The sequence below is a fragment of the Zootoca vivipara genome, chromosome 7, assembly GCF_965207765.1.
Source record: "Zootoca vivipara chromosome 7, rZooViv2.hap1.1, whole genome shotgun sequence".
In the NCBI taxonomy this organism is placed as follows: Eukaryota; Metazoa; Chordata; class Lepidosauria; order Squamata; family Lacertidae; genus Zootoca; species Zootoca vivipara.
Genome location: NC_142590.1, coordinates 93980728 through 94007232, shown reverse-complemented (window position 1 = coordinate 94007232; position 26505 = coordinate 93980728). Strand labels below are relative to the sequence as shown.

The following is a 26505-nucleotide window of genomic DNA, read 5'->3' as shown; positions in this document are numbered from 1 at the left end:
TTTTGCAGGATTCCGTGCAATTAGCTTTCCTTTCCAATTTGTGCTGGCAGTTTTTGCTTTTCACTACTTCAGATCTCCTGCAAATGAAACACATTGATCACATCTTTGGTTTAACCGAGGAGTTTTTCTCCTCTTTCCTTGAGCAATGAGGGGGCTCTCAGGGTATCGGTTTGCAGAATCATTTTCCAGCAGAGCAGAAAATACATAGCACACTTTTGCAAGAAATACCGGTAGTAGTGGGGTTTATTGGCAAATATGGAGAAGGTGGATAGGAAAAAGTTTTTCCTCCCTCTCTCATAACATTAGAACTTGTGGACATTCAGTGAAGCTGAATGTGGGAAGAGTCAGGTTGGATAAAACAATGACTTTCTTCACGCAGCATGTAGTTAAAACGGTGGAAATCACTCCAACAACACAGTTCTTTTTGAAAATTCAGGTAGGTAGCCGTGTTGGTCTGACGCAATCGAAATAAATTAAAAAATTATCCAGTAGCACCTTAAAAAGGTAAAGGGACCCCTGACCATTAGGTACAGTCATTTATTTGGATGCCGCCCTTCCATACTTAAAAACCACGCTGTAGGCAGCTGACAACATGAAAACACACACGCTTAATTACGCCCGTAAACAGAAGTAGCCATAAACAATAAATAAAACGCCAACAGGCACACAACAGATTTCCATATACATCATAAGAAGATCTAAAACAAGGATAGAAAAGATTAAAATCAACAGCAGCAGCCTCCCTCCACCCAACGAAACCACCTAAACAATACGCAGGCCAAGGAAATAATCATAATCTTAAGGATTGGGGCGAAAAAAAGCCTGGGAGCCTCCTCTCTAACCGCTGTGCCACATTGCCGCCCTCGAAAGAAGGGCGGGGGAAAGGAATGCCGCGAACCTCGAGCAAGCGCTCCGATTCCCAGCCCCGCCGCTAGGGGCGCTAGAGGCAATAGCCGCCGCCGCTGCAGCTGCAGCTCCTCCTTCGACCGAGCGAGGCCCCCACGTGCGGCGCGCGCGCTTTACGGCAGCGCCTCTTCCCCCTCCCCTTCCGGGCGCTTGACGGCAGCTTCGCGGCCTTTCGCGACAGTCCGGAAGAAGAAGCGGCCGCGCAGGGGGCCAGGAAGAGAAGCGCCGGTTCTGCCGCGGGGAAGGGGCGCCGCCGGCATGGACGTCGGGGAGCTGCTCAGCTACCAGGTCAGCGGGGGGGGGGGCGAGCCGGGGAGGGATCCCCACCACCTCCGTCACCTGGGGGAGGAGGCGCCTGAGGGGTCTCCATGGTTACCGGCGGCTGGGGGAGGGCGCTGCATCCTGTGTTGTTGTTGTTTGTTGTTGTTACGGGGTGCGGGAGGGGCCTTCAGCCCTCCAGATGTTTTGAGACTACAATTCCCATCATCCCTGACCACTGGTCCTGCTAGCTAGGGATCATGGGAGTTGTAGGCCAAAAAACATCTGGAGGGCCGAGTTTGAGGAAGCCTGCCTTTTAGAACAACCTCACGCAATGCAAAAATGTGATAATAATAAAGCACAACTTTAAAATAAGCAACCTACGTCAAGTAAAAAGTGACATTCAACTATCATTCAACTAGTATAAAATAATACTCTGTAAAAATACAGAGCAAGAAGCACAAAGCACATGATAAAAGGAAAGCGAGCCAGTCACCCCCTCCTTCCACAATCACATCTCACAGGTGAACTGTGGAGTCAGAAGGGGCCACGAGGGTCATCCAGCCCAGCCCCTGACAGCGCAGGAATCTTTCGCTTCAGGTGGGGCTCGAACCTGCGACCCTGAGATGAAGAGCCTCATTATTGGGTCTAGGGAAAATTCTTCGGTGGTTCATGTTTTTGTTTCTATTATGTATTTTGTGTTTTTATGTTGGAACCTCCCTGAGACCTCTTGGTATGGGGCAGTATACAAATTTAATTAATCATAAGAATAAGAATTCTCTGCCAGCTGAGCTATCGCCTAGAAAAATGCACAGACTGCAGCGAATATTTGACTATTTGGTTTCGGAAGTCAATGGACAGAGCTCTGCTGCTCAGAAAAGCTGCCCCTTCTCCCCTCTGTTGCCCTGTTTACTCTGCTTGATTAACTTTACATGATGTTCTTTTTATTTTCATCTCATTCTTCCAACGGTATATAAGTCTCTTAATAAGTAATAAACTTTGGAGAAAGAGAGACTATCTGTGGCTTGTTGTATAGAAGCACCAACTTTGTGTGCAGAAGTTCCTGGGTTCAGTGCTCAGCATCTCCCCGTTGAAAGGATCACAAGTGTCCTCAGGACTAGAATCATAGAATCATAGAGTTGGAAGAGACCACAAGGGCCATCCAGCCAAACCCCCTGCCAAGCAGGAAACACCATCAAAGCATTCCTGACAGATGGCTGTCAAGCCTCCGCTTGAAGACCTCCAAAGAAGGAGACTCCACCACACTCCTTGGTAGCAAATTCCACTGTCGAACAGCTCTTACTGTCAGGAAGTTCTTCCTGATGTTTAGGTGGAATCTTCTTTCTTGAAGTTTGAATCCATTGCTCCGTGTCCGCTGTCACCCCTTAACCTTCTCTTCTCCAGGCTAAACATACCCAGCTCCCTAAGCCATTCCTCATAAGGCATCGTTTCCAGGCCTTTGACCATTTTGGTTGCCCTCTTCTGGACACGTTCCAGCTTGTCAGTATCCTTCCTGAACTGTGGTGCCCAGAACTGGACACAGTACTCCAGGTGAGGTCTGACCAGAGCAGAATACAGTGGTACTATTACTTCCCTTGATCTAGATGCTATACTCCTATTGATGCAGCCCAGAATTGCATTGGCTTTTTTAGCTGCTGCATCACACTGCTGACTCATGTCAAGTTTGTGGTCTACCAAGACTCCTAGATCCTTTTCACATGTACTGCTCTCAAGCCAGGTGTCTCCCATCCTGTATTTGTGCCTTTCATTTTTTTATTTTTTTTGCCCAAGTGTAGTGACTAGGAAGGACTCACATGGGGCCTTGGGTTGCTGCTGCCAGTTTTTTCTTCCTGTCTCACCATAATACTAGAACCCAATGATGCCCTCCATCCATTGAATCCCATTGGCTGGGAAGTCGTAGTTGAGGAAGTACTGTTTCCTCCATGTGCCACTTGCCGTAGGAGCTTCTCAAGTGGCTTCTGGTTGGCCACACTGGGGAGCAGGATGGTGCTGCACTGAATGGCCTGCCTTCGTCTGATCCACCTTCAGGTCTTGTGTTCTGTGAGGAAGCCTCATGTGGCCTCTCTGGGTTCCAGTTCCAGCTTTGGGGAAGAAAATGGGGAAAGACAAGTAACTCGAGGGAGAAAGGGATCCACGAGTGGCTGAAGGTGGCTGGAGAAACAAAGTCTCCATGCTCCCTTGGGGAGCAGCGAGATGTTTCTCTTGCACCTGGATTGTACATGTTTTGATTGCAGGGACTTGGCCTCTGCCGCCTTTCCAGAGAGTGGCTTCACCATCACACAGGTGTGTGCTTGAATTCATATCTTGCACCAAGCTAAGCGACCTTCAGAAGTGATTTCTCTGTTTTTTGAAAATTCTATTTTTGGTTTCGTTGTTTGATTTTTAATAGTTACAGGACGTATTAAGATTTTTTTTTTCACTTCTGGGAAAAAAGGAAGCCGTTAGGGCTGCTGTAGCTGAGAATGATGATGCCTCTAGCTAACATTTTTAAAAATTCTTTCTAACACTTTGTCACTTTCGTGTTCTTGAAATGCGGGTGGTGGAAGGTGGCTGCACAATTGTTGGCAATCACATATTCTGTGTTGTTTGCCTAACACCTTTACTCGTGTGGCCTTTGTCTGGTGGTAGGCATGGGGCATTTTGCATTCATTCTAATGCCCACCTCATAAATATCAATCACTTAAGGTGCCATGGAGACCTGTGCTGGTGCGCGGTTCCCAGCATTCCTCACCAGGCTGGCTGGGGCTGGTGGGAGTTGGAGGTCCAAGACCCATCTGGAAGGCCTCCGGTTCCCTTGTTGAATGAAGCAGAACATGCAAAAGAGAGAAGGTTGTACCAGTATTGTAGCAGGAAAACTGTAGGAGGCAGACCTGGGAGGTGCATTTGAAATAAATAGCTCTGCAACAGTTTCTAGTCATGCTTGGAGATGCAATTATATCCATGGAAAGCTAAAAGGAGATGCAGCTTTGCTTCTATTTAACAGTTGAATAATTTCTCAAGACTGAAGGTATTTGAAATGGGTTAAATTAAAGTTGCACCTCATTTGCTTTTCCAGTTTCTGTGTAACAAAAATTGGTGATTTTGAGAACCAATTTGATGCTACGTCTCGCCCCTTTTATTTTTTTGATGTTCTTCCCCCACCTGGGTCCCTGCTAGGTGAGTTTTAGGGACTCTCCCTTCCTCTTCTCACAAGGACCACCTGCAGAGGTTCTCTATCTTTGCTTTATGCTGCCGCAAGGCCCATAACATTTGGGAACAGCTGAGCCTGCAGCATTTTGTCTTTCTTGGGATCCATGGAGTGCAGCACTATCCAGAACAGGTTGGCTCCTGTCCACCCACAGCCTGGCTTGGATTTAGCTGCAGTTTATCGGCTCTTGGGCAGCCCACTGCCAAAGCCAGACCCTGATCGCCACTTCCACTGCCAGACCTGTGGAGATACAAAGGAGAAATAGTGCTGTGTGTCATCAGCATATTGATGACATTGCAAAACAAATATTCAGGTGACCCTACTTAGCCGTTTCATATAGATCAGGGGTCCCCAGACTACGGCCTGGGGGCCGGATGCGGCCCAAATGGCCTGCCAATCCGGCCCGCGACGACGCCCGCCACTGCCGCTCGCTCTTATGGCACGCAGCGCGGCAGCGCTCTTCCGGGTCGGGAAAAAAGCGCCGAAAAACCTTTGTGCGCATGCGTATGGGCCTCTCCCGACCCGGAAGAGGTCATTTCTGGTGCACTTCCGGGTTGGGGGAGGCCCATACGCATGCGCACAATGGATTTTCGGCGCTTTTTCCACCCTGGAAGCGCGCCGCCGCGCCAGTAAGCGCCCGTGCGCATGCGCACGGGCGCGCACTCCCCCACCCGCCGGCCCGCACAGGCGCGCGCTGCCCCCGTCCTCCGGCCCGCCGTGCGATCGGCACGGTGGGAACCGGCCCAAACGCCGGTAAGTCTGGGGACCCCTGATATAGATGTTAAGTGGCTTGGGGAGTATGATCAGCTGCTGTAGAATTCCATATTGGAACACACACCCCCCCACAAGCACCACTTTCATCCAAATGCAATTAGAACCGCTCCAAAGTGGTCCCCTCACCCACAACTAAGGCAGCTGAGTTGATTCAGTAGTCCCAAGGCAACTTATATAAAAGAATGAAATCCATCTAATCTCTTCTAACAGAGCAATTAAATCCAGAGCAGCTGTCTGCCCTTTTTTTTGTATTGGGCCCAACACTTTTCAGGCTGTGGGGAGCAGCTGCTTGTGCTGCGAAAGAGGAAGCTCTGTTACCGAATCTTAAGTTGCCTCCAGCCCCCCCTTCTAAAAGCTCTCTTTGCTGCAGTACCCAGGGGGCCTAGCATTTCTGCTCTGCCAGCCTGAGCAGCCCCTAGAGGAAAAGTTCTTTGGGAGGTGCCCAGAAAATGACGCCTGATCCCAGTCGTTGCACCTTGAGGATGATGAGGAATAGCTCCTGGGGGCCCTGTAGTTGGAAGGGACTCTGTCTTACGACTCTTAGATCACATGCTGTTTTGCTGAAAAGTTGTTGTCCCCCTGTTGTGTGGCCTTGACCAATCTGATCATCTCGGTGTCCAGTCTGTAATGGGAATAACACTTATGATGTCAAGCAAATTAAGTTGCCCTGGAAAAGACCCTGATGTTGGGAAAGATTGAGGGCACTAGGAGAAGGGGACGACAGAGGACAAGATGGTTGGACAGTGTTCTCAATGCTACGAACATGAGTCTGACCAAACTGCGGGAGGCAGTGGAAGACAGGAGTGCCTGGCGTCACGAAGAGTCGGTCACGATTAAACAACAACAACAATTATTCCCTTCCTTCCCCAGTTCTAAAAATGCAGCCCTGTTATATCTGGGATGGGGAACCTGGAGCCCTCTAGATGTTTTTGGATTCCAAGTCCCAGCATGACAGGACGTTGGGAGTCCTAGTTCAGCGGCATCTGGACATCTCCCCCCCCCCTGCCCCCAGTGTTCCACACCCCTTTGCATTATAGCCATGCCTTTATAATGATTTCCTCTGTGTGTCACTTCACTACCACCCTTGATGAGGCATTTGTGGAACTAAAATCTGTATCTTAAGTGCATTTCACTGAGCTCTCTTCATGTGGCAAATGGAATTTATTTCCAGGCCGCCTGCATGGGTGTTTGAAATGTGAGAACAGTTATCAGAAAGGTTGGCTGTGCATGTGATATCCTCTAGAAACGTGGCAGTGGGTTGGTGCTTTCTGTTCCCGTTAATCGATAGGGTCTTAGTGACGCCCTTTCTTCTGTGGCAATCCGTAGTCTGCCTTCTGCTGTAGCCTTTTCAACTCTAGAGCTGGTGGCATTAAAAGGGTGCAAATATGAGCAGTGCTTATCGTCGTGATACCCACAAAAATGTGAAAAGCATTTTAAAGAGCCTTTTGGGGAAATGGCTCCATTGACGGGCAGCAGGCCAACAACTGCCCCATGGTGTGATTTTTTTTGCTGGCTGGCATCCTGGGCAACCTGTTCTATTGCTCAGGGATAGTTTTCTAGGAAGCTGTGGCCAACTGTTGGTTTTCCCTCCCCTTGCCAGAATAACCCCGCAAGGGCAGCCGAATGCAGACTCGCTAAATTTGACTGATGTTTTTATAACAGTGTTCTGATCCATTTATTTGCGCAGGGCCCAGAGTTTCATGCTCCAACAAGCCTATTCTTCATCTGACAATTCAGTGGGAAGCCAAAAAGCAGTTAAGGCATTAGCCGGAGTCATTACAGAGGGACATTCTCATTTAAGGGAGGTTCAGCTAGATTGATTTCCTCAGAGTCTAGCAGTTGGAGATGTCTTGGGAGCAGCTTCTGTTGGTAACCTTGCTGTTGTTTCGGCCGCAATCACACTCGTGAAGATGCTTTATCTTCTTCACAGCAGTGGCAGCGGCTGGGAGTAGATGGGTGTGAGTATGCTTTTAGAGTATAATGGGAAGTGCTCACCCTGTGTGGTTCCTTTTGCATAGGCTTGTTGGGGGCAATACCGTCTTTGCTTCAGAATCATAGAGTTGTACAGTTGGAGGAGACCCCAAAGGATTGTCTAGTGACTCTAGTCCAACCCCGTGCAATGCAGGATCACACCTAAAGATTCCCTGGCAGATGGCCACCCAGCATCTCTTTAAAAACCTTCAATGAAGGAGAGTCGATCACCTTCCAAGAGAGTCCATTCCACTGTCTAACAGCTCTTAACTATCATAAAATTCTTCCTGATGTTTAGTCCAGTTTCCTTTCTTGTAACTTGAATCTCTTGGTTCGACCCCTACCCTTCAAAGCAGGAGAAAACAAACTTGCTCCATCTTTCATGCAACAGCCCTTGAGATATTTGAAGATGGGGTTCATTCCACCTCTCAGTCTTCTCCTCTCCAGGCTAAACATGCCCAACTACTTCAGCCGAAAAGCCCTGGCACCTTCCTGATGTTTTGGGCTGCAGCTCTCACCAGTTCCAGCATTCTGTGGCCACACTGGCTGGGACCGACAGCAGTGTTAGTTCAAAACATCTGGGTGGCGCCAGGTAGGCAAAGGATGCTTTGGGGTTTCCCTCTAGGAACTGCAAGGACACTTCTCAATTCCTGGCAGCTTCACTTGTGAGTATACTTTGGATTTCCTAGAAACATTTCTGAGTTGCCTTTCTCTGGCTGATCTTTGCCACCATCCTTTCTCCCCCTGTCCAGTGTTTGGATCTTCACAGGTTCTTGATATAATTCCCTCTCCCCAACATCTCGGCGTCCCCAATCTGACTCCTGTACATCCCTCACGTTGTACAAATTCTTCATCTTGCTTCTAATCCCAAGTGAAAACATTCATTTTTCTCCTGTCGTTGTTTCTCCAGTTTTCATGGGTTTCGTTATTATTTATTACCCTCTTATTTAATTCTAAGTATTTTTGATGCAATTTGCATGTGGCACAGAAGACATTAGAAAATGTAATGCTGTGCTGTATTTCATCGAGCTCCGCTTGTTTCAACAGCTCGTCTGGAAAAGAAGATTGATTTTGCTCATATTTTTTCTTCCCGGTTTTAGAAATGAAAGGCTCCCGCAGTGAAAGGAGAGGGGGGCCTGCATCTATTCAGGCATATTTCAAATCCCTGCAACATTTCCCCCCTTATTTCCCCCCCACACCAAGCTTCACATTTCCCCGTGAGATGAGGCTTCTGCAAGCAAGGTTGGGGGAAATAAACATTCATTTCCTTATTTGTTTGCCTGTTTTCAAAGCAGAGTCTGGGTATTACTTAGGAGTCAGCCTCTGCCCATTTTCCTCTCCCTCCCGCTTCTCAGACCCCCTCAGGCATTGGCCTGCGCTTGGCTGACCCACCTGCCAGCCGCTTTCAATGAAATGGCCCCATCACATCAGAACGCTGTCATTCATCCCCCAGGGAGTTGTGTGAGGCTTGGTTTACTTGCCTGTTATCCCTTCTGAGGATGAATCCTGTTCACTCCCACTTGGTGCTGCTGCCATGCATGACCTGTGGGGATTACGGAAGCTGAGGCTGTGAGTAGGGAGGCTTGCGGCCACCTTCTTCGTACCAGACTCCGCAAGATATTTGATGATTCCAGGGAGGTGTAAAAACACGCCTGAAGGAAGAAGGTCTAAGAAGGCAGAGGTTCTCAAAGGGTGTGGCAGCAGAGGAAGGCATGGGGGGCAGGGAGATTCCAGGACAACCAAACATTTACACATCTCAGTGTAGTATAGTACAGTATAGTATTAAAATATTATTATTATTTTGCAGAATATAGATAGGTGCCTTTTCAAAATGAGAGCAAGAGCATCAAGTGATACCGAGGACAATCCTAGTTGCGTTTTCCAATGCATTTCTTACCAATAAAAAATTCGGTGTGGCGTAGGCAAATTTTTGTTCTGAAAGTGTGGCCCAGAGAAAAAAGTTTGAGGACCACTGGTCTAAGGTTTGGATTCTCCCCCTTCTGGTAAGATTCGTGGTCATTTATTTGTTTAGTGGAACAATTGTTTTTGAAGTGGGGTACAATAGAAAACAGAGTTTTTATGTATGCATGCCTTTCGGATGCTGCTGCTGCTGCTGTTTGTCTTGCATTTGGATGGCAAGGCCCCCTGGAGGGTTGAGTCACATAAATCAGTTTGAGCCCAGACCTCCAAGTGGGGATCCCGCAGCCCCGCCTCCATGGACTTCCGATGCCATTGAAAGAGTTCTTTGGAAACAAAGACTCTGGGCTATCTGTGTTGAGGCAATTGTTGAACACATTATCTTAAAGTGGCAGTTAATGGCGTGCATGCCCTTGTTTCCTCTGTTTTTCCGAGCTTGAGGCAATGTTTGCCTGCATTGAGTGTGCTTATGATCTTTATTCCATGGAGTCAAGGGAGAAGATGGAGATTTGTTTGCACTCTCTGGACCCGAGGACAGAATGCTGTGTCTGCACCACTGTCTGTAGCTGGCAGTGAGCTATTTGTTGGCACCAGGTGTGGGTCAGGGGAGGAGCCATGCGTGGTTTTGCTGACATTGCCAGTAGCCCGATTAAATGGAAGCCAGCTTTGTATTACTGTGTTCCCAGTCTGAGGCCAGTTAATTCTGGTGCAGAGGCTTGGAGAGTTTGCTTCCAGGTGTAATGTGCTTGCTCCAGGCAAGGCTTTTGGTCCCAACACGGAAATGGATTGGTGGTTGTGCAGAAGTGCCATTTGGACAGCTCCCTTGGCCTTTCGTGATTGTGTTGCAGAGGTCCTTAGGAACACGGCTCCCCCCCTTTTCTGATCCAGCTTGACTAATTGCTTTCCCATTTTGATTGTCCTGGATTTCTCTTCTCTAAACATTTAATCTATGTTGTGCTCCATCAAATAGTGGCTCTGCCTTCGTGCCAGGTTTGGCTTGGGCGATGCTGGGCACCGTGCCTCTTAATTTGGCACCAAACATTTGGTCAGGGGAGGGAGGGAAGGAGGGCCCCGCCTGCAACAATTGCACTGAGTACAGCACCTGTCGGTTTGCAAAGAGCTCAGGAACCCATAAACTTTTACACAGCGCAGCAAAACAGTTGCAGATGGCCTAAACTGATGATTAAATATTGCTGCTGTTTTGCCCAGAAAGGCTGTGCCCATACCCCATGTGTCTGGTTTCTGATTACTTCGGGTAATTAAGGGGTCGCAGCCAAGTCCAGCTATTTCCAAGGGTTCCTCTTCCAATCCATCTCGGGAGAGCAGAGGGGAAAGCAATTGTCACGATTGCCAAAAGCTGATTTGTGCTGCTGCAGTCAGTCGATTCCCAGTTGCCACTTTTGGGCCTTGGAACAGAATGCCTGCGTGATGCTTGAGGACAGCTGAGAGAGGCAAGACAAGGATGGATTGTGGGCTCTGCCTGCCGCTGCTGCTGCTGCCGCTGCTGCCACCGGTGCAAAAGCGATTGAGATTGCTCTGGTAGGCAACAGGCTATAAATCTACCTGTAGCGAACCCACTAGATGCCGGGGCAGCCTGTTTGACAAGGCTCAGCCTACTTGCAAGCCCCTTCCCTCACAGCCTTCCCGTGTTTCCCACAGTTGAGAGGCCATTTTCTAGTGGGATTCCTTGGGAGAGTCCTGCAGAAGCCACAGGACATTGAGTACTGGCTAGAAGATAAAAATGGACAACGGGGGACCAGTGTGAACTAACCAGCTTGAGACCCTGACAGAGTTACAGCTGATAGTGTCCTGCAGGATTATTAGTGGCAATATTTTGTTGCAGTTCCTACTTTAGTATATCAGGAACCCATAGATCTGCTCTGTATTTTAATTTCCTATTGTCTGTGTTCATCCTGGCAGCAGTGGTCTAGGCCATTTCCTAAACACCAACTTTTTTTTTTAACATTTCCATCAGCTGTGGGCTTCCATGAACGGTTATAGCAGGAACCCCCAAACTGCAGCCCTCCAGATGTTTTGGCCTACAGCTCCCAGGATCCCTAGCTAACAGGACCAGTAGTCAGGGAAGATGGGAATTGTAGTCCAAAACATCTGGAGGGCCCAAGTTTGGGGATGCCTGGGTTATAGTCTGTGGGTTATATAGTGACTCTGAGAAACATTCAGCTTAGTTGAGGCTCACCCTCCTAACCTGTAAAAAGGCCAACTGCAAGTGTGTGTTTTTGCCCCCACTGGAAGTGAGCGGTGCTGGAATAGGATCCGGTGGCTCTTGCAGCCGAAGGCATTTGTTGAGAGAGCTGCTGTCAAAAGCTCTCTTTTTGCTGTCTTGGCAAATAAAACAAGAATGGAGCACACATACTCACACACACCCCTTCAGCTTCCTGCAAAATGCCAGGCAGGGAGATCTTGAGAGTCGCCTGGTTCTTTAATGTGTTTCACATTCCGCAAAGTGGATGCTTGTCTGCTCTCTCATGTCTCCTGATGCAACAGGAAAAGCTGTCTTGACAGACGTTGATGTGGAGTGTCTGGTCTGTAGGAATTCTGGTGCTGCTGCTCTGCCAGTCTGCTTATTGCCTCCATTATGGCCCAGATGGCCAAAGCAGAACTTCCAAGCAGTGGTGCTGGGTGGACCAAAGGTGGCTGCTCCTGCTTCTCTGTGGCAGTTTGCTCCCTCTGCATTTGCTCCCTTGTTATTCTTCCTTGCGTTGCTTTCCAAAATGGAACAAATGGGAAGATGGCGTAATGAGGGACCACTTTTTTCAGCTGACCTTCTCACCTTTTCCTGTAGCTCCAAGGTTTGTCAGAAAGTTTGGGCTTGCTGGGCTTGCCAGAAGACAGTGGAACAGTTGCCACAGTAAACGCAGTGAGTCAAAGTGGAGAACCCTCATTGCGAAATGGCCTGGCCAGCATCCTGGCGGAGCTGCATCTTGGACTAGCTGCCATTTCCAATCTGCCCCACTAATAATAATAATAAAAATAATAATAATAATTTATTATTTATACCCCGAGAAGGGGACGACAGAGGACAAGATGGTTGGACAGTGTTCTCGAAGCTACGAACATGAGTTTGACCAAACTGCGGGAGGCAGTGCAAGACAGGAGTGCCTGGCGTCACGAAGAGTCGGTCATCTGGCTGGGTCTCCGCAGCCACTCTGGGTGGCTTCCAACAGAAGAATAAAACACAATAATATATTAAACATTAAAAGCCTCCCTGAACAGGGCTGCCTTCAGATGTCTTCTAAAAGTCTGGTAGTTGTTTTCCTCTTTGACATCTGTTGAGAGGGCGTTCCACAGGGCAGGTGCCACCACCAAGAAGGCCCTCTGCCTAGTTCCCTGCAATGGCTTCTCGCAACGAGGGAACCGCCAGAAGGCCCTTGTAATGCTTGTAAAGGGCATTGTAATGCTTTGTCCAGGGTACAACTACGGTAGTACAGGGGCAGGCGAGGCCAGATCTTCCTTCTGTAGGAGCCGGCTGAAGGGGCTCCTAGCTGCTTATACCATCTCCGCATCTAAAGTTAATCCTGGATCCAGGAGTACCCTCGAGCCGTGTATTTGTTCGTTCAGAATAAGTACAACCCCCTTCCAAATAGTTTGTGTCTCTTTCCCCAGATTAGTAGAATTTGCAACCGGTCTGGTCTGGTCTGGTCTGGTCAGGATTATGCATTTTATACTCTATTACACTGCCTATCAGCAAAGCAATCATTAAAAAAAGTCAATAAAATGGTCTAAAAGCAACAATTGGGGTGGGGGTGGGGTGGTTAAGAGGAAATGAGCAGTGCCTGATGGAACTTTATTTAAAAGCACAGAACCATAGAATTGTAGAGTTGGAAGGTACCCCAAAGGGTCATCTAGTCCAAGCCCTTGCAATGCGGAAATCACATCAGTTCCAGAATAAGCCTTCTGGAAAATGCTGAGCAGCACACTCCTATTTTATACCATTTTGCTGTATTTTTTATGAAAATGGCAGTCTATGCAGATTTATTTATATAGCTAAATATTATTATCTTGAATTGTGCTCATGGGGCAGTGGGGAGCCATTGCAGGCCCCGGGGCACCTTGAGGCTTTTGGCCCACACTCTTTCCGCCAGCCTGCCCTCATTCTGGAGAATGGGCAGGTTCGTCCCTTTGGCGTTTATGGCGGTGAGAATCCTAGTCGCTCCATGCAGAGCTGTATGCAATGCATGCAATTTCTTTTCTCTGTGCTCACTTGTTAGCTAGTATGAATGTACCCTTTAGAAATGCCCATGAATTTTCTTCTGCAAGGCAGCTTAATTTCCTAAAACGAAAGGGGGGGGATGTGTTTAGCTCTTGCTCTACCTGACACTGCTTATTGCTTTTGAGATGCACTAGAGAAAAGCAGGATTGAAAGCAGGCTGGCTTAACACAGGTGTTAGAAAAAAGATTAAGAGGTTGGAAAGATATCGCTGGAGATTTGAGGCTCGCTTCCTGAAGTCTCTCTAAATTGACAGCTAATAGGTAGTTCTTCTTGATGGCTCTTTCCAGCTATATTCAACAGGCGGAGATCCACGCACAAAGGGAGCCCTTTCACTTACAAAGATTCATTTCACCTTTCTTTTAACAAATGATTTCTGAGCTCCACGGTAACAAGGTTATTTTGCTTTTGCACCATGCAAAGCAGGCACTTTGCTTTTATTAAGCAGACTTTATTAATTCATTTCCAGATCCTTCTCTCCCCCCCCCCCAAACTTCTTATCCTCCATTTCTAATCACAGCAAGTTGCTGATGAAGGGCTGGCAGTCGCTAGAGCTAAGCTCCTCCATTCTCTCTTCTACTGGAAGGAGCTAGGGAAGACGGCCTTCTCCGAAAAGAACTGATTTGGGGAGCCAGTGCTGTCAACAGGCCCCCGCCTGGTCACCTGCTGCAAGTTGCAGCTGCAGCAGATCACCCAAAGAAGCATTTGTGAGGCTTTCAAAGAGCTTGCTTTTTCAAAAAGCCATTGAAATGCCACAGTATGTATAGATATGTTCTGCGTTGGTGCTGTGTCTAGGAGAGCACAACCCTTTCCTGGACACCCCCTCCCCAGCTGAAAAATTGGGTGGCTGTCCCAGGCTCTCACAGAATTGCCCGTCTCTAATAGCCTGCTGGGTGCTTTAAAAGTTTATTAATTAGAAATGTGCGGAACTTCTTTTGGGGGGAGCTAGAAACAGTCTGTTAAAGGGGTTTCCAGAAGAACCTCAACCTGTGATGCTCAGGATGAAAGCTCTCTTCCTCCTCTTTTTAAGAATATTAAAAGGAGGATTCCAGAGTCTGTTCTCCCCCCCTCCCCATGATCTCTCATAGCAACCAGCCGGGTGCTTCTGGGAGGCCCAGGGGGGGGCAGCACAGAGAAATAGCATCTTTCCCCCCCTGTTTCTCCCCAACATTCCCTGGCATTCAGAGGTGTATTGCCCTTGAATATGGAAGGTTTGTTCTTTGAGACAGTTTTGGTGACCTGATCACTCATCTCCCTGTTGCAGTATTGATGGCTGTTTTACTTTGACATGGTTTGGCTTCCTGTTGATGATCATTTGATCCTTCCTTGACCTGGTGCCCTTCAGAAGTTTCAGATTGCACCGCCACCCACATCACTCCCAACATGCACGGCCGTATGATGCGGAGTCTGATGGTAGTTGTAGGTCAAAACATCTGGAGGGCACCAGGTTGGGGAAGGTTGTCGTAGAGTTCTTGGAAGTGGAAGACTCCTCCCATGCGCCTTGGGATCTGGACATGGTAGTTTTTGTCTAGGAATCCAGTGACGTTTGGGTGCCAGTGGGTTGGCAGCGTTAATAATTACACTCGAGGCACTTTCATAATTTATCCTAATGACTCCGTTACTGCATATTAGAGGAGATTTCTCCCCCTGCCTTCCCCAATTGAGGTCGAAGCAGATCGTAACTGCCGATAATGACATCGATTGCAGGCTCAGAGGAAATGGAGTTGGCTTTGTAGTGGAGTTTTAATTTAGCAATTGTTCTGGTGATGTAGCCCTCTTCTATGGTACATTACTTTGTGTCCAACCAAACTGTGTGCTCCCCTAGCCCCTCATTACGGCTGCAGTCTCATTGCTTTTTAATTAAAAAAAAATGGAGGGAGAAAAACAAGAACCGGCAGCCTTAGATTGCACGCTGCCTTGATAGGCAGAGTCGAAAGCAAATGCTTGTAGCCATTTCAGAACTTTAAACTTGCAATTTCAAGCTGGGTGCGAGAGACGTTCCTTCTCAAGGAAACCGAACTTAGCGGGGCATTTTTCCTGCCAGAATGTTTCTTCGCCCCTTAAGTGGAGCTGAATGAGGGCGGAATTACATGTTGCTCCCATTAAGTGCATATTTCCAGACTTCTGTTTGCATGCAGGGGAAGAGAGGCGTTTAGCTGGCAGCAGGCGGTGCTTGCTTGCCCTTTCCTACACCTTCCTATTTTTGCTGCTAAGCCCCTCCTCCCTCCCACAGGACCTTTTGCTCTCCAGCTGGACTCTTCCTTCCCCTCTAGACCAGTGTTTCTCAACCAGTGTGCCTCCAGATGTTTTGGGACTACAACTCCCATCATTCCTGACCACTGGTCTTGCTAGCTAGGGATGATGGGAGTTGTAGTCCCAAAACATCTGGAGGCACACTGGTTGAGAAACACTGCTCTAGACTAATGTGCCCCTCCAGTCTTGGCACATCTCCTTTTTGGGCACCGTAAACTGAACCGTGTCTGTTTTCCTTGTAGGCCAAGAGCGTCTCTAATCATGAAGGCAGTGCTGGGTTGCAAGCAGTGCTTCCCCTCACTTCCAAACAGCTGTGGTTTCCGGGACTGAATGTGGGGTGTCCCCCCCCTGCAGCTGCAATGTATGTGCCTTGATCTGCTCTGCTTCATGCCAATCCCTGCCCCCGGCAGGGGGCCGGTCCACTGTCCCTCAGACCTTGTGGGGGGCTGGACTATATTTTGGGGGGGAAATAATCAACAAATTCCTATGCCCCACAAATAACCCAGAGATGCATTTTAAATAAAAGGACACATTCTACTCATGTGAAAACACGCTGATTCCTGGACCGTCCGCGGGCCGGATTGAGAAGGCGATTGGGCCGCATCCGGCCCCCGGGCCTCAGGTTGCCTACCCTTGGTCTAGTGGAAGGGCAGCTCATGTGAGAGTGCAGGAGAGAGTGGGATCAGCATATCATCATCATCATCATCATCATCATCATCCTTGTTTGTTTGTGCACTGCCTTTCCATAGTTAAACCATACTCGATGTGAAAAAAACCATAATTACAAAAATATAACGGAAGTAATCATAAGCAGTAAGTAAAATAAGCGCTCAATAAGCGCTCAGTAAAAAGACACAATCTCCACATGTCATGTTAAGGCCTAACAATAGAGATGCAAGAAATCAGTACCAATAGCAGCAAAGGGTAAGCATCTCCAAAATTAAATCTTGACCCCAACCAAAAACCCCTGAATGAAACCCCACCCCAAGAGTCTCTGGGCACCGTGAGCCAGGAGGTCCTGTGAGGCTCACAGCAAACATGGTCTCTGGCCTGTTCAGCAGCCTCAGCCTTTGTAGCTGGATTGCCCAGGCAACTCGACTTTTGTGTGTCAGTTCCATTTGATTCTCCAGTCCCAGCAATTCCCACCTCTACCTGTATGGAACTGCAACGGGTGCTTTTGTTGGTTACTTTTTAAATTACTTCTACAAATGTTCACATACATTTCTAAAATTGATTGTGATGACATTGCAGCAATATATAAATACTGTACATTTAAACATTAAGTAAACATTAAGAAATCTGGGTGCCTGCTTACTAGAGGAAGGAACTCTCGTATGTATCTGGACTTTAGAAAGCGTGCCAATGTGTCAAGAGCAACCCTTAAAAGAAATAACCATTTGTTTCTATTACTTTTGCCTGTGTGAGGGAAAGGGGTGGAGGTGGGGTCTCTTGGATCATTATATATATATATATTTCCCTGTCCGCAGCCAAACAGAGGGACAAAACGGCCTCGTGAAGATGAGGAAGATGACCTCAAAGTGCGGCACAAGCAGGGTGGTGCGCGGGAGCGTGGCCGTCACCGGGAAGAGGAGGCACCTGTGATGGAGGAGACAGAGGACGAGAGGAAGAAGGTCCTTCATATCATTGAGAAGGGCGAGGAGGAAGAGGAAGAGGTACTTTTCTCACGAGGGGGCTGTGCTGCACCTCTGCCTCTCTTGAATTCAGTGTACAATGGTTTGTGGTCTGCAGCAGCATGGGATGAATTTCCATGATAGCGGAGAGGGATCATTTTGTAGAATTGTAGAGTTGGAAGGAAACCCAATGCAGGAATTTGTGCCCTTCAGTTTTCAGCTTCGTAAATACCAACTGTTTTCGCGGATGCTGAATTTCCTCTTTGGTTGAACAGTGCTTTGTGCATATGTGGACAGAACAAGGCTTGGGGGTTGAGGAAAGACACATAGCTGCCAAGTTTTCCCTTTTCTCGCGAGGAAGCCTATTCAGCATAAGGGAAAATCCCTTAAAAAAAGGGATAACTTGGCAGCTATGGAAAGACATTTAGCAAGCTTGCTTCTGTGTAAGGGTGGGGGTGGGGAGACTGCACAACTTAGAACCAGTTCACAGCAGTTGGGTTGTGAGAGCCAAGGAAATCACACAGACTCGTACAATGCGTTAATTTGTGTGTTTGGCCAGGAGGAACCTCTGGACGAAAGCTCCGTGAAGAAGATGATCCTGACTTTTGAGAAGAGGTCTTACAAGAACCAGGAACTCCGGATCAAGTTCCCTGATAACCCAGAGAAGTAAGTCTTGTAATGATTTGGCTTTTTTTCTTTTTTTGCTTCATCCAACATGCTCAGGTTACTAACTCGAGTTCCCTGTTAACAAAAGGTCCGGCCGAGAGAGACTTCAGCTGGTGGATAAATCTTCGTTGCTTTTTAATGCAGAGAAACCTATTTTGCAGAATGAGAGCTGGGCAGTCACAGGCTTTAAACTGAGACCTCTTTATACTTTGGAAATAAGCCTTCAAAGTCAGGCAGCTCCTTGGTTCAGAAACAATGCTCTCAGCAATTTCACGCGGATCCAGTGGCTTGTGAATTCGATAGGTCAGCTTCTGTTCTTGCACATGATCTGGCAAGCTGTTATTCTGTGCAAATCTGTACAGCGAGGCTCTGCCCTGCTGTCGCTTGGTGTCAAGAAAACAGACCTGACCAGAGGGATGCGCTTTGCTTTACATTCTCATCATGCCAGATATAGCTCAGAAACAGCGTTTGAAAGTAGCAGGAGGGGCTTCACTGAAGCTCAAGTAGCATTTAAGAAAGCCATATAAGGCAGAAGGTGGCATGAGCTAGTACAGAAACCGGCTGAGCATCAGGGCAAAACATTATGGCTTTATTTTGAAGTATTGGTAGTTAGGCAGATGGCTGTACAACCTCCAAGGAAGGAGAGCCCACCACCTTCCGAGGGAGTCCGTTCCACTGTTGGAACAGCTCTTGCCATCAGGAATTTCTTCCTAAGGTTTAGTTGGAATCCCCTTTCCTGTATGCCATTTGAATCCAGTGGATTGGGTACCGAAAACAAGCTTGCTCCTTATTCCTCCTGGAATGCTTTTGAGCTCATGCTTGCTTACAGCTCAGTTTTCTCTCTGTCCATCTCCTCTCAGTCAATTATTCTTTTATTTCCCCTTTAAAGAATTTATGTAGTGTTTCTGAGCGTTCAAATATCTTTGCCTACTTCAATATCTTCTTGTAATCCTAAAACAACCTTAAATGGCAAGTCAATTATTATCACCCCCATATTAAGGATGGGAGAGGGGGAAACTGAGGCTGCAAGAGCTGTTTCCCCAAGCCCACCTACCTAGTGACCTAGCAGAGGTGAGATTTGAATCCGGGATTTCCTGATATGCAGCTTGGTCTCTTACCTACCCCTTAGATGCCCCAGCATCTCCTGTGCTCCAGGGTCCATGTCTTTTTGCATCCCGCATCTCCACTCCAGCCTCTGCCAAGCCTGCTACACTCCTCGTAAGCTCAGCTGAGGGTGACTTTTGCTGCCTGCCAGGTGTTCACCTGCACCAGGTTCCTGTCATTTTTAAAGAATGTACTCAGGACTTTCCAGGTTGCCTGAACGGCACTTCCAGCTGCAACTGACTATTAGCTCATGAAAGCCATTGGACGCTGCACCCAGGGAGCTTTGGGGTGAAGGAAGGAGGAGCTCTCCATGTTGGGCGGGGTGCATGTGGCAGGAATAGGTTTTGATGCTCTGCTGGAGACCTTTTTGAGTGGCAGTTTCTTTTGGACCAAGAGCTGTTTTCCCTTCTTCGGGGCTCTTGCATCGCTAGCTCTCCGTTCCCACAGCTGCTGTCACCGTTCATCAGCCCTGCCGGTTATCTTGGCCGTCTGCTACCCTGCTTAGCCTCTGCTGCCACTTGCTCTTTCTTAGTTCCAGAGCCCAGTGAAAATCTCTCGCGGCCCATCAGGCCGTGTTTGTGTCCCCCGAGAGCACTCAGGCGGCGGCAGGGGGCGCTGAGGCTGAGCTGCCGCTCCCTGCTTCGGCTGTTCCTCCCAGCTGGTGAATTGCAAGCAGTCGATCCATGCCGGATCCCCCAGGGCACCCTGAGCCTTTCTGGAGGGCAGAGTTTCCTTCAAGTGTGGAGAAAAAGCTGCTTAGCAGAACGCCTTGGACTGAATTGATAGGGTCCCAGTGGGCGAGTTAAAGGCAGTGTGGAAAAACAAAACGAAACCCCCCTTTGCTTCGTGGGCAGAATCACAATAATGTATCTGGTTCAAATTTAGTCTCTGCCAGCGGTGTGCTTGCAAGCCTTACTTGCTGAATTTCAAACAGCACTTTTTGTTTGGCGAGTATAATGGCACCAAAGCACACAGGGAAGATTGATGGGGTTTTTTCTGTTTTTGTTTTTTTAAAATGTTGTTGAAATACTACATGGAAAAATAATCACATTTTAACTGGACACTATGCAAGGCGGACACTATGCAAAGGACGCAGGTGATGCTGTGGGTTAAACCACTGAGCCTAGGGCTTGCTGATCAGAAGGTCGGCGGTTCGAATCCCCGTGACAGGGTGAGCTCCCGTTGCTTGGTCCCAGCTCCTGCCAACCTAGCAGTTCGAAAGCACGTCAAAATGCAAGTAGATAAATAGGTACCGCTCCTGCAGGAAGGTAAACGGCATTTCTGTGCGCTGCTCTGGTTCGCCAGAAACGGCTTAGTCATGCTGGCCACATGACCCAGAAGCTGTACGCCTGCTCCCTCAGCCAGTAGAGCTAGATGAGCGCCGCAACCCCAGAGTCAGTCACGACTGGACCTAATGGTCAGGGGTCCCTTTACCTTTTATGCAAGGGTGTCAGTGTCCCCAAAATAGCAGGCTTGGACTTCGCTGTCCTGTCTGTGGTAGAAGGCAGTTCTGAAGACATGCAGTGAGAGGAGGGCCCTTTCTCTTGTTTGTGCACAAACATCTCCTGCGGATCAATATCATAATAGCCCAAAGGGTTGGACCTGCCAGCATCCACACAAAAGAGCTGGGCTGAGCCATTCGGATTGCCAGTTCCCAACCCCATGGTATCTGAAGCCACTCTCTTAGGAATGCTCAGGATGAGCTGAATATGTACCATCATTTTTGGTGGGTGTTTTTACAGCTCTAAGTATGCAGTCTTGTGAAAGAACAACATAACATTTTTTCTAGGTCCCAGCAAAATGAAAACCCAGCAAAATCTTCCTCCAAACTCTGCTTTTTGCAATATTGAAATGGCCTTTGAGAAGTTCTGTGCCCTGTCTCCTTTACTTTCCAATTGAAGTTAATAGAACATGCACTGCATGTAGCTTACTGATCAGTCGTCGCCGCCGCCGCTGTCGTCAGCAGCAGTAGCACCAGTGTTCTCTGTTCAGCGCCCTGGCACCTGGCGCCCTGATATGGGCAGTTATGCTGATGTGCGCAGTTTTGGCTGATCAGGTCTTCGCCACAGTCCTGTAGCTTTCAATTTCACAAAATGCCTGGATCCTTCTTGCATGCTTTCTCTTCTAAATGACAGAGTTATAAATTAAATTTTGGGGATTGCTGGAACACAGAAGAGCCCACGAGGCATTCTGGTGGCTGTGGGGGTGGAGTGGGGGGGGGGGAGAATGCCAGGGTCTGCATAAACAGGATCTACTGGGTTTGGGATTTGGGGGGGGGTGTCTTTGGCCTTGATAGGAAGGGAACTCCTGCAGGCGAGATGGTGGCAGTGGGGGCGCCCGGCATACGTCTGGCTCCACTTGTCACTGCCTCGGTGAGAGCACCATTCAGCTGCTTACAGTCTAGAATGTAAGTCTGAGCAGGGTAAGGTCTGGAGAAATGAAGGAAGGCAAGGGTCAGGAAAATGGGTGAAGGTTGAGAGGGAGACAAGGAAAGCAAGGAAGCTGCAGAAGGGGAAAGGTGGAACAGGGAGGAGAAAAGCACCAGATATCTGCCAAGTTCTAATGTGCAAGAGTAGGGTCCGGCCACAAAACTAGTAAGAGCCAGTTAAGGAGTAACATAACAGCTAAATGCTAGAGTGAAAAAAACAATTCCAGATAAGGTACAAGGAGGGTTCTGATATGTACAGTAAGAGAAAAAAAAGGGTTGAGTAAGTGTTTCTAAGGATTGTGGTTGGGTGAGAGATGGGGCAATGGGCCTGGCAGAAGGTGTTTGGGACGAAGATGAAACTGGACTAGATGCACAATGGGTCGGCCTCCCCTCAGCCCCTTCCTGCTTCCTTCTTTGCTTTGGGGCTTCCTATGGCCAGTGAGATGGAGCGTGGACCTTTGGTGGCCCTGCTGAACGTTGCCCTGCTTCCTCCTGCAGGTTCATGGAGTCTGAGCTGGATCTCAACGACATCATCCAGGAGATGCACGTCATCGCGACCATGCCGGACCTGTACCACCTGCTGGTGGAGCTCAACGCCGTGCACTCCCTCCTTGGACTGCTTGGCCACGACAACACCGATATCCTTTCTGTGGTGGATGAGCCAGACTCCGCCATCAGTACCCCCCCCCCCCCGCAGTTCTGGTTTCTTGCCGCTGCCCCTCTCTGTATATTACCACTCACAGCACAGTTGGGATTTTTGTGAGAGTCTGAAGCCAGGCATGCATGCTTAGAGCAGCACACTGTGGCATTGTCACTCGGCTTCAAAGCCAGCAGGAGGGCCTTGGGCTAGAGGGGGCGTGAGCTGCGCTGATGGGATTGATGTTGCAGAGGTCAGTCTTGGCAGGGGAGGAACCCAGTTTGGGAAAAGCAACAGAAGTAAAAGCAGACCACGTCTACGGAGACCTGTACGCACGTGCAGGTGAGACTGGGAATAGTAGTTCAAGGCTGGAGAGAGCACAGTGTTTCCCAGAAGGTGCAGACACATGCTGGCAGCTACTAGGAGCCACGGGAGAGAGTTGAGTGCAAGGCGGGGACCAAAGGTGGACAAAGGACCCCAGAAGGAGAACGGTGTGTCCCTCACCAGAAGTACTTACCCCCCCATCCCACACCAAATGAAAGCATACCTGTTTTAGAGCTTGGTCTGCTAGACACAGAAGTACCGTGGCAAAATGACTGCAAATGAGCAGGCAGGCTAAACACACACACACACACACACCTTGTTTATAAGGATTTTCCAAAGTCCTGAATCATTTAAGGATGACCCTGTTGCAGTGGGAATGTTTTAATCGCAAGTTGGGCAGTGTGTGTCCAAAAGGTACAGACCAGATTCCTCCGTGAAAATGTATGTGCTTTTGTGGAAAGCATTTCCCATGAACTGCAGCTTTCCAGCCTGTGACTGTTTCTCACCTGGCATTCAGAGCAATACAAACTTTTTGCTCCTGGGTTTAATGGGATTCTGTATTAGGCTTTTTGCTGCTTGCTTACCTCTACAGAGAACAAAGTTCTGTAGATCAAACCCCGCTGCTCATCTTCTCCCTGGTCTGGAGTGGAAAAATTGCGAAGTCAATTGTCTTTGGTCCCGCTGGCTAGAGTGGCGAGTAGGCCAGTCACAGGAGACGGGGCATTCTTGGTGGTGGTGCCTGTGCTCAAAGAACTCCCCTTTCCCCGTTGCTTAACAATAACATCAAATCACCCCACAGGATAAACGTGTAGGTAAAGGCTAAATACATCTTTATTTGTCCAGACTTACGGATTTTGGAGGAAAATGCTTTTTCGGTGGCGCTAGAGATGTTTGTGTCAGTTGCACTCTGTTCAGACTTGTGGGTTTGTGGTTTTAATTGTGTCTTACTGTTGTGCTGCTTCACTTGATTCAGTTTACGTTAGCCACCCTGTGCTCCAGTTGCAGGAAGAGCAGGTTACCAAAACAACGATGAGTCTTAAAGCCCAATGAGTGCAGGAAAGCAGGAAAGGCCTGCTGTGCCTAGCCATCTCTGTCACCTTAGTGGATAAATGGACATAAATCTGACATCAGGAACCACAAGACAGAGAAACCAGTAGGAGAACACTTCAATCTCCCAGGATATTCTATACAAGATCTCAAAGCAGCTGTTTTATTACAGAAAAATTTCAGGCCACCTGGGATGAACAAAGACATTGGATTCTTATCTCATTATGCATGATCAAGCTTTCTTTAGCACCTCAGCCCTTGCTTTTCCCCCGCAGGACCAATTGCAGTCATCATCAGTCGTTAACAGCCATCTACAGGTTTACCACTCCCACCAGCCCATCACCCATTCCCACCCACCACCCACCCTCTGTATATACATAAGGGTCTGACTTCTGTTTCAAGTGTATCTGAAGAAGTGTGCATGCACACGAAAGCTCATACCAAAATAAAAACTTAGTTGGTCTTTAAGGTGCTACTGAAGGAATTTTTTTATTTTGCTTCGACTCAGACCAACACGGCTACCTACCTGTCACCTTAGTTCGTGGCAGTGCAAAGCTTTGGCCAGAGATGGGCAGCTTGAGAGTGGCATTTTGTACCCAAAGGTCAGCATGGATTTGTCATTCTCGGGGGGAAACACCAAGAGTGGGGGGTTTGGCTGGGACTTGGTGGTCTTGCTTGCAGTGACCTTTAAGAGGAAGGAATGCAGAGTGTTGTGTCTCTCCAGCCCTGAGAAGCTAACGCCTGGGAGTGACGGCCACTGCTGACGACTTGTCAGAATATCCATCGCTCATCCCTGCATTGAACAAAGTGGGGTCATCCTGTATCTGTCATTTAGATTGGGGGCAGAGGCTCGGCTGGTGACCTGCAGCCCCCCTGGGGAAGGCGCAGTTGCCAAGAGCTGCTGGAGCTTCTCTGAAATGTTGGAATGCAAAGCAGTAGAGGGCAAACCGAATCCTTAGACTTGAAATGCTGCTTTTTAGCAGAAAGGAGAATGCAAGGATCATTTGAAGAGACGTACCTGGGCAAATGCGCCTTTGTGTAAAGCGAGACCAGAGAGATGTTTTGAAGGCCTCTCCCCCCCCCCCCCGCCACTAAAGGAGTGCTAAACTGAGCTGGCTCTTCACACTTGATTTAAGGTTGGTGCTTTGGCAGGAGGAGGACGGAGAGGCGAGGTGGATAAAATCCCCAGCGATAAAATTAATTTGTGGACAAGGCAGCTCCTCTGCTGAACCAGAGCCAGGGATGCGAGGAAGCGGTAATGCTCAGGTGGTGGCTTAAATTAGCAAAGGCTGAGAGCCTCCTGGGAAGAGAAGCTGCTTCCTTCTCCAGACCTCTTCAGCCCAGCTGGCAACATCTGCAGCAAGTTGATTCTGAAAAAGCTGCCTCTTAGTGGAGAGGGATTGCAGACTTGAAACAGGCCTTGTGTGAGCTGGAAATTTTATTTTGCAGCGATGGCAACTGGAATGCAGAAGAGAGCTCTCTCTCTCTCTGTGTGTGTGTGTGTGTGTGTAGCCAAGCTGAGGCATGGCTGACAGAGACAAATCCTGCTTTCCTTATCCCCTCCTTTTCTCCCCCTTTGGCCTTTCCAAGATGAATTAACGGCACAGGGACTTCAGCTTCTTCTTGATTCTCTACCTGCAGAGCTGTGCACAGAGATATTTATCCTGCTGCATCCCTCAAGGGCCGCAGTTTACAATGATAAGTTAAGCCCGCACCTTGATAAATCTTGACACTAAGCCGCACTCTCTGATCCACCCAGATAAGGACTGCAAGCTAAATATCCCTTCTCCCCTCGTACTTGCCCCCATTCACTAGAAAGCCAGCTTTCAGATGCTTGTCTTAACAAAAGTGAGGGAGGTGTGCAAGAGTGGAAGAGAGTTTGTTACATTATGGAACAAGTTTCAGGATACACACATAAACCCATGACTTGCATGTTTGGTATGCTGTTGATTTGATCGTAGAACCCTCCTGGTGATCCCAGTGGGACCTTTGAGTGGGCTGGGAGGCTGTTGGCAGAGCCATCACTCCAGCTTATTTATGCATATAATATATTTTATTTGTTTATTGCATTTCTATCACACCTTTTGTCTTGGAATTTCTGCCTCCCTCTGCCCCAGAAAGCACATCCAGGGTGTTCTCTGTGGCAGCCTCTAAACTCCTCACAAATTTGCTTCTGACACCTAATTGATTTAACTGATTTACATTGTACTTTTACATAGTTGAAGCCTTCTGTGGGACCCCATTGTAGAGGGCCAACAACAACAGAAACAATGAATCTAATGAATAACATTAGATTCCTCACTGGAGGGACAGATGCTCACTGGAAGGACAGATCCTGAAGCTGAGGCTCCAAGACTTTGGCCACCTCATGAGAAGAGAAGGCTCGCTGGAAAAGACCCTGATGTTGGGAAAGATGGAGGGTACTAGGAGAAGGGGACGACAGAGGACGAGATGGTTGGACAGTGTTCTCAAAGCTACGAACATGAGTTTGACCAAACTGCGGGAGGCAGTGCAAGACAGGAGTGCCTGGCGTGCTATGGTCCATGGGGTCACGAAGAGTCGGACACGACTAAACGATTAAACAACAACAAAGCCCTCTCTTGGACCCCATTGTAGAGGGACAACATCAACAACAACAACAAGAGCAGTAACAACTAATCTAATGAATAACAGCCACATCTCCTCTTTCCTGGTGGGCCAGAGAAAGTTTTCAACATTCATGAAATAGGCTTTGTGGGCTTGGCATTCAGCGGGCATTTTCTTTCTGCTGCAAGCAGCTTCAGTCTTCTATGGCAGGCATCCCCAAATGGTGGCCCTCCAGATGTTTTGGCCTACAACTCCCATGATCCCTAGCTAAGAGGACCAGTGGTCAGGGATGATGGGAATTGTAGTCCAAAACATCTGGAGGGCCGAAGTTTGGGGGTGCCTGTTCTACGAAGAAGCAACAATTCTGATGCTGCGTTATGTTGGGGAGCCTGGCCTTGGAGTTCCAACTATGCATTCCAGAAGGAGGGAAAGGAGGAGCATGAGATGAAGGCAGTGCGCTTTCTCTGCTGCCCTAGGAAGTTACTTCAGGAGGCCTCTATGTAGGACACCTCGAAATGTGGGTTGCCTTTTGTGACGTGCAGAGAATAGGTCAGGATTGATTGCCGC

At 48.4% G+C, this 26505-nt stretch overlaps 1 protein-coding gene across 1 annotated transcript in view; it reads left to right on the top strand.

Annotated features, from left to right (window-relative positions):
* Positions 1-1085: 1085 nt before the first annotated feature.
* The window catches only part of CTNNBL1 (catenin beta like 1), an 85922-nt gene continuing 60502 nt past the window's right edge, over positions 1086-26505 (top strand). Inside the window, exons 1-4 of the mRNA XM_060277412.2 lie at positions 1086-1194; positions 17003-17188; positions 17706-17812; positions 21843-21984. Coding sequence (XP_060133395.1) covers positions 1165-1194; positions 17003-17188; positions 17706-17812; positions 21843-21984 — 465 coding nt within the window. The 5' untranslated portion in view covers positions 1086-1164. The remainder of the gene's footprint in view (positions 1195-17002; positions 17189-17705; positions 17813-21842; positions 21985-26505) is intronic.